This window comes from Ctenopharyngodon idella, chromosome 22 (assembly GCF_019924925.1).
Source record: "Ctenopharyngodon idella isolate HZGC_01 chromosome 22, HZGC01, whole genome shotgun sequence".
Taxonomy (NCBI): domain Eukaryota; kingdom Metazoa; phylum Chordata; class Actinopteri; order Cypriniformes; family Xenocyprididae; genus Ctenopharyngodon; species Ctenopharyngodon idella.
The window spans coordinates 1,742,477-1,758,286 of NC_067241.1; the positions used below are offsets into that span (position 1 = coordinate 1,742,477).

A 15,810-nucleotide genomic window follows, 5' to 3' on the forward strand; every position below is an offset into this window, starting at 1 on the left:
AACAAGACCATTAAGTAAGAGTATAGATCTGTAAATATGGATAGATCAGATTATTCAGCCTTGAAAAACTTGATGGGAAATGTTCGAATTGAGCTTATTATGCGTTCATATTGAAATCACTGACTTCAGATGGCAGACTTTGAGGAATAAGAAATTAAATGAAGACCAAACAATATTCTTCATTGTAAAAGAGTTGAAGAACCAAAAACAGACCATCACAAATGACACACAGAACTCTCAAACACAATACTGACTGAAATGAAAAAAAGCAACCTCTGACCCCATGCCGATACAAAAGACCACCAGTACCTGATAGACATGGCCCGGGTAGAAGCAGGTTTGTAGGCACTGCTGACATGACCTCATCCTTTGCAGGTAACACCTCCGGATCATCCACACGACGATCTGCCATATGAAACTGCCGCTCCGCAGCAGCAGAGCTTCCACCCCACACACTAAGCCCCAAGCCATGACCGCCCCGCCACCGGCTGGTACCAGGGTCGCCCCCGTCTTACGCAACCGGACCTAGTCTGGGTCAAACTCTAGACAGACCGTTCTTTCACCACCTCCTAATCTTTGCTCCCTCGTGCAAGATCGACAACTAGGTGACATGCGTTTCGACTACATTCCCCATGTGCGTGGAGACTCCGCTGTGCCCCTGGAGAGGATGGAAGGGGAATTTCTTTTTGCCGTCTGTGCACTGAGGTTAGAGCCGAAGACTCTGGGAGGGCGGCCAGGCAGTGAAGGAAAGAGCTGAGGTTTGTGGGGACGCAGTCCTGGGCTGCCCTGCCAGCCACGATTTTAGCTCACGATTTCACTGGTCCTTTTCGAGCACACATGGAGACTTAAAGGGCAGATTTGTTCGTGCACACACACACACACACACACACACACAAACACACACACACACACAAACACACACACACACACACACACACACACACACAAACACAATCCTGCCATTTTGCTTCCAAAAGTAAACCAGGCTCTGCCACATCGATTTCTGCGGCCTGTCCACGTGTCCCAAAAGCTGCTACCATCCCTCCTACTTTACTGCTTGACACAAAGTGAGAGGATTTACACAGCAACGCAACTTAAAATATACATGACAATCCTATAGCTCCACAAAAATGTCTGTGGGGCTCAAGGGTGAAATATTTATTGGGTTGACCTCTACCTTATGTCACAAAACTAAATTCTTTCTTTGACATTTGATTAATTAGGGGTGTAATAGTACAGGTATTCGTCCCACAAATTTTTGGTACGTGTCTTATGTGTACACAACAAATACAGCTTTATAGCCTAACCACCATTAACCACCAATAAGCTCTGGATTTTGTTACTTTTGATAAGAAACAAAGTGTCATTAAAATTCTGTCCATTTTATAATGAAATTCAAACAAAAAAATGCAGTTTTGATGCTCTTTAAAGTGGCGTGGCAGATCACTGTGTAGGCGCCTCAGTTCAAGCAGCAGCACGGAGCGCGAGTGAACGCAATCATCCCTTCCTCTTTAATAAACATGAATGAACATCTGAAGATATGTTGAAAGATACAGTACAACTTACTGAAAAGTATCATATCTTGTGTAATCGCTCAGAGTTTCAACGGCGGAAGGACATCAATAAAACAGCTTATAAACAATATGTCACAGCACTATATTTACCTCAGGCAAATCATTCAGTGTCCACAGCTTGTTAGTTTGCCAGAGAAACTGTGTTAATGCAAAAACTATGTGCAGTTTACATGTTTGCATTCAATATGTTATTTGAGTGTTGATCTAAAAATAAATAGCAACTGAATTTAGGCTAATAGTTTGGGCTCTGTTGATAAAAGATTAGTTCACTTTAAAATTAAAGTTACCCCAAGCTTTACTCACCCTCAAGCTCTCCTAGGTGTATATGACTTTCTTCTTTCAAATGAACACAATCAGAGTTATATTAATAAATATCCTGACTTATTCGAGCTTTATAATGGCAGTGAACGGGACTAACGAGTATGATGCTCAAGAAAGTGCATCCATCCATCATAAACGTACTCCACGCGACTCCGGGGGGTTAATAAAGACCTTCTGAAGCGAAGCGATGCATTTGTGTAAGAAAAATTTCCAAATTCAACAATTTATAAAGTAAATAAAATACCTAGCTTCAGCCAAACTGCCTTCCATATTCAACTTAGGAAGAAAGTGTAATTGACGTCACGTCAGTTAAGCTTTTTTCGTAAGTTGAATAGGGAAGGCGTAGGACGTAGCGTAAGCGTTTTGAACTGCGAGAGGTATTACACTTTCTTCGCAAGTTGAATACGGAAGGCCGTCTGGTGGAAGCTAGATATTTTATAGCGTAGGATGGCAGGGTAGAGAAGAAATAGTTCAATAAAGTTGCTATTTTAACAATGTTTTTACTACTTTTGTGGAGCTTGAATGTGGTAATTTCGTTGCTTTCTATGGGGGATAAAAAAATAAAAAAAACTCAAAAATATCTTAATTTGTGTTCTGAAGATGAATGAAGGTCTTACAGATGTGGAACGACATGAGGTTGAGTAATTAATGACAGAAATTTCATTTTTAGGTGAACTAACCCTTTAACCTAATTACCCAAATTTAATTATCTAAACTTTATTTTCGGTTTTTGTGTTTCTGTAAAAAATTCATTTCAGTGCATCACTATTAAAAATACATTAACAATTAATAAAAACAATTCATATGCCTATAATTCATTTTGATATTTTTTTGGGTGCATAAAGTCAGAAATTTCAGTGATACAACTGCCCTGATATCATAATGAAGAAAAAAGCCCCAATAAAAAGATGAAATTCTAATTTTTTAAATGTTAAAGAAAATTTCTTCACTGCTTATTAATGTTAAACAGTTTGTTTGCGAAAAGTCATGGCGAGACTAACAAAGTTATGTAATCCAACCAACATACAAAAACATGCATAAAAAAACATAAAACAGGACATGATATCATAGAGAGGACCCCAGTGTCAAAGTCAATTGTCATATCAGATTGTGGTGTGGCAAAAATGTATGATATTTATGAATAATTAATTCATGATATTTGTTTTAAAAAAAAACTTTTTACCTTTAATATAATGATGAAAGGGGCTATATGTAGAATTCAGAACCCTTGTTATTAGCGACACCGGTGGCCGTTAAGTGAACTGCAGCCAGCAACTTATTGCTTGTGCTCTCACTCGTGCACACATAACGTACAAGAGACTGAATGTGATTCGAAGCCCCGATAAAGTTATTTTTCTATGTCCAGAGGAGTGGCATGCAAATTCCACTCACCAATTCTCACTGGCCTTTTCTGAAGTACGAGGTGTTTGTGGCTGCCAAGTGCGACCCCTAGTGTCATTACGTCGACACAACGTTGAAGTTTGAGTGACACATTGGGAACTAATAACCTCAATAAATGTCTTTAGCTACTAAGCAAACTTTCAATGTATTTGAGGAATATATTCCTAATGCAACACATCTGCATACTGATGTTTAGAAATATTTCTTTGATGCAGCATTCCAGTGAGGGAGGACATGTTCAAATCAGTCTGCTTTGTTTTAGCAAATGCCTCTCCTAGACTGACTTGACTTGTTATGACACAATGTCCATGTGAGAAAATGGACAGAAGAGGTTAACCCAGCCTCATGACTCATCATTACTTCACCAGGCCATGGAAAATAAAGAACAACTGTTACATTTCTGCAGTATCAGGCCATGCAAGGATCAACTACACCCATCTGATTGCATTTTATTCGCATTTTTTTTTTTAACGGAGGAATTTATCATTCTGAGGGGAGTGTGTGGAAAAGTGCAGCATGTTGAAATTATAGCCCGTTCTGTTGAGCAGCCCACAGTGCTATGCTGTTATTAGGAAGGAACCAGCGGAAAACCAGAAGAAGCAGCTGCCATGAGCTGAAGTCTCAGACTTTCATCTGGAAACACTACAGCATGTGTTAATGTCTTAAAATGTAATGACACTGCTGATTTCTCATAAAAATACCTATTCCAAAACAAATGAAGGTGGGAGTTAGAAATCTGTGAGCAATATGCTTTCAGTAATTGGAACTTTTTATATGAAAGCACCATATGTCACATCTGATAACCTTTAGACAAGAGATTAATGATTACGATGCTTATTTCTTAATATAAACTGAATCATAAGTTGATAAACAAAAGAAGAAATCTGCCGATCCGCACACACAGGATTGTGGGATATCATAGACAGTGAACGATGCATCTATGCCGAAAAACAGCTGACATTTCAGAAGAAAATCATCAGAATTATTATAAATATTAAAAAATAATTAAATACACTGTCATATGTTCATGACAATCATCTAAAAGAAATATAAAATAAAAATAAAAATAAGGTGTGTCTACTTCATGTATTTTCATTGATTGTCAAATTTGTATGAAATGCATTATACAATAAATAAAAAATAAAACTGAAATTTGAAAAATCTTTTTTTCTTTCAGTTTTCTCTTAAGTAGATCACAGTAAACGGAGGGTTGTTGGTTATAGCAATGGTTTAATATAGCAATACTCCTCGTTTCTGATAATCTCAAAAGTAATCATTTAAGCAACTTTTTCATAATTATAAAAGAAATATTCAGAAGTTTTGAGTGTTTATGAGAGTGTCCAGCTAATGGAACATTCTCAGAACGTTCTGGCAAGGTTCTCTCAAAGTTATGAACAGTTATGAACGTTAACAGAATGTTTGTAAGTTATCTGTCTTTAATATTGTTCTCAAAACATTAGCACAAAAACATTATTTATGCATCGTTCATGGAAGGTTTTTTTTTTTACCTTTAGTTAGATGTTCATCTAACATTTTTTAAATGTTGCTAAATGTTAAAGCTGCAGTCCGTAACTTTTTTTGGTTAAAAATTATCCAAAATCCATTTTTGAGCAGGTACATAACCAGCCAGTGTTCAAAACTATCTCCTTACCTTAGCCCGATTCACAACGATAAGCTTGTAATGTTTTCTAATCGGTACTGGTGGATTTCCACGGCAAATTCGAGCATGCCGCCATTCATCTTTGCAACATTACATCACGTCTGTTTACATAAAGAAGGAGTCCCAGCTAGTAGGCTATATGCCATGTGGAGGATGCTGCAGATGGCGGATCATTTATAGCCTTTTCTCACAGCAGCTGCAATAATTAAACTCATCATTTTGATGGCGGATTGTAATCCAGAAAGGTCCAAATGACAATCATCAGTGACAACTGGAGATTCACTCGTAGTCAAAAGCAAAAGACTTCGGACTGTGGAGTGGCTACAGAAATTGAAATCTACAGGTAACGCTAATACACACTAAATACACATAGTCACGCACTGCTGATGCTGTTAACATTAAAAATTTGAGAACAAAGTATAACAATAATAATTTCCACGGTTTGATGTGATCCGATCTAAGTGATCGTTAGATTTAATCACCACTGGTAGCATAATGTTTTGTAATGCTTTTTTTCTCAGTTGGTCAGAACAAAAGTGGCAGACATGTTACTTACTTGTTCAGATGACATTTTCCGGTGAAAATTCTTATTTTGGTCATACTTCCAAGACGTAGAATCTGTGATTCCGAAGTACAGTATCCACACCGATGTGGTGACTGACAGCAAACGTTAGATTTATCCGTGCTGAGGAGCTGTGCCGCTGCACAACCCACGTAAAGATGATAATTCCGCAAATAACTGCAATTACAGGTTTCAAACAGAAATGGTGGCAAAGAGGCTAAACTTACGGACTGCAGCTTTAAATAAAATTCAAAAGTAAGGATCCCATAATGTTTGCATAATGATAAAATGGAATGTTCCCATTATGTTCGCATAACCAAGAAAAATTTTTTTTTTTAAAACGTTTAAAAAAACGTTCAGACACTTTAAAACGTTCAGAGAACATGCAACATAATGTTTTTAGAACTTAGTGGGAATCTCAGCGAAACGTTCTTAAAACATATTTTTGTTAGCTGGGAAAATGCCTGATTACAGATTTTGCTTGTCAGACATAGAGCAAGAGAACAGTTTTAGAACAGAGAAACCTGTCAAACCTGGTTAAACTGATGAATCTGACCCCAAACGAGAGCACACACACTCACTTAGCCCACCCTCACAAATCATGTGACCAGCATTACGCCTCGGCATCAATTAACACCCCAATCAACAGCCATTCAGCGGCCTCATAATCTACTCATCAAGAGCTGCACTGACTGTCCCCTACATACTAAAATATAATCTTCATTGTTTTGGTTCATTTGAGAGAAAACTGTTCTGGTTTTAAAATGTTATATTCTTTGAAGTAACTAAGGGGCAAGCAGAAAATCTATTTTGGTCTAATAACTTACATCTCTCCACTTTCCATCTTTATTGGTTTTCGGTAGCATAAGCTTCATAAAAATATGACTCACTGCTTTTATACGACAGCTTGAAACCACTCGACGCATTGCACACATTCAAATAAAAACCGCAGGTTGTGAAGATAAACCTGTGAGGGTTTTGAAAGCGTGGATGATATTTGCCATGACAGATATTAGATGTTTATCTATGACATTTGTAATTTGCTATTTATAAGTGGCTGTGCCATCAGAGCTCATATCCTTTCAGGCCTCTTTTTGTGTTGTAATTAAATGTGCTACCAGCAGATGGCAGCGCATTTCACATTCAATTCACTCAACATCTAAACATGTCAATACTGTCTGCTGTCATCTGCCTCACATGGTGTTTCACTAGATACACTGGTAACAATTAACACAATATATACTAGTTTTAAATATATCAATAATATGTTATGCATTATATACACTAATGTTCAAAAGATTGGGATTGGTAAGGTTTTTGAAATGTTTTTGAAAGAAGTCTCATACTCACCAAGGCTGAATTTATTTGATCAAAAACACAGTACAATCAGTAATTTTGTGAAATATTATTACAATTTAAAATAACTGTTTTCTATGTTAAAATATTTTAAAATATAATTTATTCCTGTGATCAAAGTTGAATTTTCAGCATCATTACTCCAGTCTTCAGTGTCACATGATCCTTCAGAAATCATTCTAATATGATGATTTGCTGCTCAAGAAACATTTCTGATTATTATCAGTTGATTATTAACAGTTGTGCTGCTTCATATCTTTATGGAAACTATCTTTACTGTCACTTTTGATCAATTTAATGCATCTTTAGTGAATACAAGTATTAATTTCTTTAAAAAAAATCTTAATGATTCCAAGCTTTTGAATTTCCATTGATTATCAAAGATAATTGCTGTCTGTGACGAATGAATCACACAGTGAATTAAATGTAAATAGTAAATAAAAGTAAATAAAATTGAAATTGTAAAAATAACCTCAGTAGGTTATTATCAGTAGGCATAAATCTCCTCAGCAGATCATAGTAAAGAGAGGACTGACTAAAAGCTCGATACAATCACATTAGTAACACACTAATGTGAGATGCCAATAAATGTAAATTTAATTTTGAAAATGAGATTTTTATCCTTTAACCCAATAGAACACAACACCCACTTTATTAGCAGCTTTGGTCCTTGTAATTTTTCCAATCATTTTCTTAATAAGAATTCAGAAAATTCTTCAACAAAGCCATTAACCAAACCAACAAGCACCAATATGAATCACAACATTAAAACATTTGATAATGCATATAATATTAAGACTTTGGTTATGTATTTTGAGTACTTGTGTATTTCGACTTATTCTACTGCTTACTCAGTGTTATAGTATAGGCTATTCATTTACATAAACATAACATGAAAACTGCTCATTCGGACAGTCTACGAAATGTCCATGTGACCAAAAGCCACTGTTGCACAGCATGTGTGTGTGTGATTTTTGTTATTCGATGTCACGAGTACTGAGTGCCACGGCGGAGGGTACGCAAGACAAGACCCTTGTGCTCAGTAAAGTTAAAAGGCCACATTTAAACTGTCTGTCATGAGTAGAGCAGAAAACACCCAGACTCCAGTAAATCCATGTAAAGCCTCTAACAAAAACCCTTTGTCCTTTAATCTGTCACACTGAGTAGAGCTCTTCTGCTTACTAACAAAAGAAACCTAATTTAGTTGAATTAACGTACAGTTTTCCCCGTGGAGAAACATCTAAGAACATATATAGACTGAGAAGACAAGTCATAGAAGGGGCCCTTTTGTGAGGCGACTGCCCTAATGGATGATCCTAAAGTACCTCTTTTAATCTGTTCTGTGGGGTTTGGTCTTTGTCAAATACACAGTGAATTGTTTAAAACTCTGCCTTAACAGATGACACAATTAAACTGTTTAATTACTAGAACATTGACAGCACAGATTAAAGCCACTCTTTTAGAGATACTGGATGAGAGGAAGGGTGAAAAGGATTGCGTTGCATTGTTCATCTAATAGCCAACTGTCCACTTCACTGATGTTAGCAAACAAACAACCTGCAGCTGAGGCCCCAGTATCAAAAACACTACTATAAACGAGTACACTCTCATATGTATGGCCTATAACAAAGTAATGTTGTCTTCAAGTGCTTATTGAAGTCCTTGTTATATGAGTTTGGAAGTCATAAGGTGTGCATTTAAATCCCTTTAAAGCAAGTCAGTTCACTCGGCGGCCATCTTGTAACGTCCCCAGGCAGCTGTTTTCTATGGTAATAGGCAAACTAATGCAGCTCTGTCTACTTGAATGGGGAAAGACCAACATGTCCTGTCAGGATTATGTTTCGATAACATGTTACAGCAGCTATAAAAATCTGACAACAACAGTAGCATTTAGCTTATTTATTTTTTTAGCTAAAATCACGTTAAAAAACAGCATATTTCAGGCTAATTCACTTAATGCACATGTACATTCTATAGTAATCGAACTATATAAAAAAGGCAACTGGATCTTTGAACTGAAAATTCTTGATTTCCTTTGTGAAAAAGAAGTGTGCGTAATTGTACTGAATCTATACTTGTAGTGGTGCACTTGTAGTTTTACAAAACTGTACTTGCAGATTATAATATTAATGAAGTTCACTTAAGTGTAAAGAGAGTACTTTTTCTTGACTGCTTCTTAACACATTTAAGTACACTTTTAAAATTCACAGTGTAATTATACATTTAAGCAGTGTTGGGGAGTAGCTAACCACAAGTAGTGATGCTACTGTAGTGATAATTGACAGTAGCTCAGTTGCTTTTAAAACAGTATAGCTTTTCCAGTAGTTAACTACTTTTTCCAGCAAGTAGCTGTGTAGTGCGTTTTGACAAACTTGCAATGCATTTAAGTGTCATCTTCTTATTAGATCAAAACTAAAATTGTGTATTGCCACCATCTATGAATCAACTAAAGTTTACACTTCTGTATGTAATTTATGCAAGCCCAAGATTAAAATGCTGTCACATACAGGTGAATAATAGCCTTTGTAAACTGATTAAATATCTTGCTTTATTGCACTCTATTTCCAATGTCTATTTCTGATTTTATTATGGCCCGTCATTGTTTAATCTGTACGCTCTCACTAATGTTGTGTTTTGCACCATTGCTTTGGCAAAGCAACTGTCAATCGAAAAGAAACTCAAAACATTGTTTGTTAACAATTATTAAGTTATTTTTAATATACAATGTCATTGTGAAAACAAAATCAAAGTAGTTGATTAACTTGTAGTGTAGCTAACTATTTTTTCAGAAGGCTTGACTGTTTCCTAACTACTTTAACTTATGAGAAATTTGTCCAACTACAGTTTCAGAGTAGCTTTCCCAACACTGCATCTAAGTACTGAGTAATATTAATTAACTGCATATACTTACTATAGGGTTATGGTTAGGATTAGGGTTTGGTTTATGCTTAATTTATAGTTACTACTACAGTAACTACAGGTAACGTGTAACAAGGACAGTGTTAAAGTTTTACTTTAAAGTACATTTTAAATCATCATGTTTTAATAGAAGTACGCTTTTTTGATGTGTTGTTGACTAACATTTTAAAGCACATGTAAAGTTCTTAAAATTATAATTTTAACTGTAGTGTGTTAATATTGCATTTAATACATTTAATATATTTATATTTAATATATATCTAGCTAATATATTTTAAATGTACTAAATTGCAACTTCATCATTACAAATGTGATACAACATAAGTGTACTTCTTTAAAGCAAACATGACAAAAGGTTATTAAAACATGATTTAATATGTACTTTAAAGTAAAACATTTAATTTTACATTATTACAAATTGCTTACTTAAGTGTGTTAAGAATCGTAGTCATAAAAAGTACTCTTTAAGTACACTTAAGTGGGCTTTTATTTCATTAATATATTATCTTCAAGTACAGTTTTTTTAAATAAACTGTTAAGATTTGAAGTACACTACAAGAGCACATTAAATAGAATTAAGTGCATTTCTTTTTCACAAGGGTTGAAGGCCTTCGGCTGAAAGTCAGAATTTCTTCAGGATTTATGTTGCGAGACATACTTTATGTTGTTGCGAGACATACTTCATGTTGTTGCAAGACATACCTTATGTTGTTGCGAGTGTACTTCAATGACAAGAACTATGAACGGAGCAAATGATACTGCTAAATTTGTCACTACAATGTCTCTGCAAAACAGTATTTCACAAACAAAATGCTTCAGCAAATCAGGACTTTGGTCACTATTGGCCACGTTAACGTAAATATCTAGGATATTGCCTGTTTATATGGCCATATGAGGAACGTTTGGCAAACATCATGAAATGACTACGGCACACCCATGTTTGCATGAGAAGCCAAACTGAATGTGTTTCCACATTCTTAATGGCTTGAATTATGCTCTTATATGCCTTACCACGACAAAACAGATTAAAAAACAGGAAAATTCATCTCCTCACCACAAGACTCTATTCTGTGGCATGCTGTTTGTAATTCTATTCAGACCTATTCCAGGAATCTGCTGGGACAGAGATGTATCTCTGCAGGCCTAGCGTGTGTTCAGAGTCAGATTTGTGGTGGATATCATGTCTGCGATTGAACCCAAGCAGGAGCCTTTATCAAACTTCGTCCCAGTCTGTGTTCAGCTTATCTCTGTTGACTCCATGTGATGAATAATTTAACAGCACTTGTTGTGTCACAGTCTATCCGGGTATGAGCGTAGCGTTCTGTCACACTCTGAATGTGCTCTTCTTATTCTCTGAACATACCCTTCTTTAGTCAAAAGCAATCTAAAGATCAAGGCTAAATGTGCAAATGCATATCTAACATTGTCAATTCCACTGTCCAAATGCTGTAGAATGCATTTTTTGCATCAACTAGCTGTAATGTGGCTGTAAATGAGTGTAAAGGCCCTGATATACTCACAGCAAAGTTCATTTAGTTCTTTAAAGCAAACAGCTTTACAGTATTATGAATTTTGGCCATTCATTTACTTGACAATGTCCTTTTGTGAAATTTGTGAAAACGGTGTTGTCATGCAGGGTTTATAGTGTTTCTTTAAAAAGAGACATCACCATCTACTGGCCTGGCATGAATATTACAGCGTTTTTAGTGGTTTTCGACGATCTACTTTTACAACGTTGTCATCTGTATGCGAAAAACGCAAAGGGAAAACTTTGTTTTAGTACATCATTATCATGTAAATGTACCCTAAAATTAAAATGAAAACAGAAAATATAAAAATAAGACAATAAAAACAATAATACTATCTCAATTATACTAAAACAACACTGGTTCTGAATGTCATAAAAAAACACATGGTTCCTTCAGTTTAAAAATATACCTAACACCTTCCACCTTTTCACCGGTGTTTTTTCCAGGCCATGAACTGTTGACAGAAGGTTTCAAGGGTTATCAAGTCCCTGCTTTGAAACAAAGCAAAACTTTCCTTCTGACCAAAACAATGTCTTCCTGTCAGTCTACATCCCTGTAAACATTCTCATCCACGCAGGACACTTTCTATCAAACAATCAAGTCATTGTCACACACATTTACTGCACCTCATGTTTACCGCAATACCAATTCTGAAGAGAATATCCCTCACAGAGTGGCTGTTGTGCTGAATTCTCTCTCTCTCTGTGTGTGTGTGTGTGTGGGTGTGGGTGTGTGTGGACCTGGTAAACCCTACGTTATGGGGACAAAATGTTATGGCAATGGGCATTTATTGGTCCCCATGAGAAAAACAGCTTATAAATCATACTAAGTGATGTTTTTTGAAAATGTAAAAATGCAAAAGATTTTCTGTGTGGGTAGGTTTAGGGTTAGGAGATGGAATGTACAGTTTGTACAGTAGCCTATAAAAAGGCTGTCTATAGAAAGTCCCCATAAAACAAACCCAACTTGTGTGCGTCACTCCTTTCTCTTAACTTCTGCCTCTCTTTCTGTATCGCTTCATCTCAGCTGATATTAACACATCTTTGGCTTCCTCAAGTGCTCACTCATGACCCTGACCCTCCATTCAGCATTGGATACATTTCAGGACACCGAGTTGGACACGTGTAATCCCAGCCTAAACACTCTAGACCAGGGTTGGTGTGGTGTGAAGATTTCCTCTGGATCTTAATTCAATTTCAAGTCTAATTCAGTATTGAAGTGTGCATGTCTCTAAGCCAAGGTATAAAGTGTTTCAGCATTACGCAGCAGTGATGCCTCACCAAAAACCTTTGTATAAAGACACATTCCTACTAATTCCTACTAACAATCAGAGCAGAGTAGACCAATCACAACAGACTGAGCCATCTGACCAATCAGAGCAGAGCGGAACAATCAAAACAGACTGGGCCATCTGGCCAATCAGAGAAGAGCCGGTGAAGTTGTCTCAAACCCCAGTCACTTATTCACTACAGAAAGTGAAAGTAAAAACTGACCAAGCTTCTGCCATCTGACGCTGCATTAACGACGATGAGAGCTGAATCTACTTCAACATGTTCTGATAATGATATGTCTGTCTTAATTTATTTTCTTAAATAAATTAAGAAAATAAATTAAATTGGCTCAGTTCACTGCTAAGTGTATTACTGCCCTCCACAGGTCAAAGTTTGAACTAATTGTTATATACTTGCACTAGCATATTGTATATGACAATTTAGTTCAAACTTTGACCTGTGGAGGGCAGTAATACACTTAGCAGCGTCTACACTGCCGGAATTCTAATAGAGAAGAAGAACAAGAGAGCTAGTTCAAGACGAGCGTCTATGGTTAAAACATATAATTTTTTATTTTTTTTTAGAAAATGACCGATTGTTCCGCTAGATAAGACCCTTATTCCTTGTCTGGTATCGTTTAAAGCCCTTTGAAGCTGCACTGAAACTGTCATTTTTGACCTTCAACCGTTTGGGGCCAATTGAAGTCCACTATAAGGAGAATAATCCTGGAATGTTTTCATCAAAAACCTTAATTTCTTTTCGACTGTAGAAAGAAGGACATGGACATCTTGGATGACATGGGGGTGAGTAAATTATCAGGAATTTTTTTTTTGAAAGTAGACTAATCCTATAATATTTCTCTTGTGGCCCATTCTGTCAGGCACACAGACGGAGGCAGACAGGGAAGTGATCAACTGGTGTTTATTTAAACAAAGGGCACGGACACTGGCAAACGGAGAATGAAGGTGAGTCAATGAACAAGCACTTTGGAATAGTTACTTAGCTGGTGAATTAATAGATGAATGTCTTTTCTGGTGAAGGATCCACAGGGAATGGAGAGCTTACGACGGAAGATGGATGGAAGGGGATTCGGGGATCTCAGGTGAGTAACAGGTAAGGAGTCCAGGTACATGAGACGTAGTGCTTGCAGTAGAGGTTGTGCTTTCCGTTGACGAGACCAGACAATGTGGTGGAGTGAACATGGGACTTAAAGGGTTAGTACACCCAAAAATGAAAATAATGTCATTTATTACTCATCCTCATGCCGTTCCACACCCGTAAGACCTTTGTTAATCTTCGGAACACAAATTAAGATATTTTTGTTGAAATTCGATGGCTCAGTGAGGCCTCCATAGCCAACAATGACATTTCCTCTCTCAAGATCCATTAATGTACTAAAAACATATTTAAATCAGTTCATGTGAGTACAGTGGTTCAATATTAATATTATAAAGTGACGAGAATATTTTTGGTGCGCCAAAAAAAACAAAATAACGACTTATATAGTGATGGCCGATTTCAAAACACTGCTTCAGGAAGCTTCGGAGCGTTATGAATCAGCGTGTCGAATCATGATTCAGATCGCGTGTCAAACCGCCATCACTATTTAAGTCATTATTTTGTTTTTTTTTGGCGCATCAAAAATATTCTCGTCGCTTTATAATATTAATATTGAACCACTGTACTCACATGAACTGATTTAAATATGTTTTCAGTACATTAATGGATCTTGAGAGAGGAAATGTCATTGCTGGCTATGGAGGCCTCACTGAGCCATCAGATTTCAACAAAAATATCTTAATTTGTGTTCTGAAGATTAACGAAGGTCTTACGGGTGTGGAACGCCATGAGGGTGAGTAATAAATGACATTATTTTCATTTTTGGGAGAACTAACCCTTTAAATAGTGGTGTGCTGATGAGTGGATGGCTTGCAGGTGCAGATGATGGGTGACTCAGTGCAGGTGAGGAACCAGAGGGATGCTGGGAAATGGAGTCCGGGGAAGGTGAGACAGACGGTGACTGTGACACATACATAGTGAAAATATGAGAAGTTGTTTTTTAATTGAGAAGTAAGCTAATCTAAAATCTTTTATCATCGCAGTGCGTCGGGTATGCAGTGATGCGCTACAAAATTATTGCGGGGCAAATGCATTGTAATATTAATGTAATAATAAAAGAAGCCTAATAATAATAATAATATTAATAATAATAATAATAATAATCATCATCATCATCATCATTGAGATCATCGCAGGGGCTTGAGATCAAGTGTCCATAAATACAGATTGTCTGTTGTTCTTACTACTCTGAGTAATGATAAAAGATGGAGCAATATTTGTTTTACAAACTTTAATGTTACATCAGTCATTCACGTTAGTGCTTGGCTAACGTTAGCATGATTATTGATACAGTTAAATGATACAGTTCCCACATGTGCACCACAATAATTTAGAAATATACACATCGGTTTGCTGATGGACATACACTTTTTAATGCTGATGTAGAGGAATTAGTTGCAACATCTCATAATATACATCAAACTGAGTAGTGTATCACTGAGAAACTCATGCTCAAGTCGTTCTTGAGATGGAGGCTCAGATTGAATAACTATTTCTTTTAATGTTTCATCATCGGACTCGCACTCAGATTGATATGGTAAAATTGACGCCATCGTTACTGTTATTACAGCGCTGATCTTTAGGAAGCATACGGAGCTGAATCAGTTATGGTAAAGGACGTTTGTTTCCGACTTGCGCTGTAGACCAATCACAACAGACTGGGCCATCTGGCCAATCAGACCAGAGTAGGCTCTCAGAAAGGAGGGGTTTAGAGAGACTGATTCATCCATCGAGTAGTTTGAGAATCATTGAACAATGCAATGTATATTATGAGAAAAGTGTTTTTTGACCTTGGATGCATGTAAACCTGTTGTAGGAGATCTCTAAAACAAAATTAGGAACTTTTCAAATACCATAATAGGGGCACTTTAAAAAAAAAAAAATTAATTGATTAATAAAAAAAAACATGGAACAAGATAACAAGATTACGTCAACCAAGGGTAAAAATGACTCGAGATAAATTCAACAAATTGTGAAAACATTAATAGTTTTCACCATAACACCATATCAATTATTGTTGTGTACTACTATAAAATCATAATAATATGAGATCTCCTTCAAACAGTTAAAGGGATAGTTCACCCAAAAATGAAAATTC

At 36.4% G+C, this 15,810-nt stretch overlaps 1 protein-coding gene across 3 annotated transcripts in view; it reads right to left on the bottom strand.

Annotated features, from left to right (window-relative positions):
• The window catches only part of frmd4bb (FERM domain containing 4Bb), an 80,788-nt gene that overhangs the window by 40,829 nt on the left and 24,149 nt on the right, over positions 1-15,810 (bottom strand). For 2 of the 3 annotated variants that reach the window (XM_051880930.1, XM_051880928.1), the window contains exon 1: positions 310-486. The exons of the other annotated variant lie outside the window; for it this stretch is intronic. In XM_051880930.1, coding sequence (XP_051736890.1) covers positions 310-471 — 162 coding nt within the window. In that variant the 5' untranslated portion in view covers positions 472-486. Of the gene's footprint in view, positions 1-309; positions 487-15,810 lie in introns of those variants that run through there. 3 annotated transcript variants of the gene reach the window in all.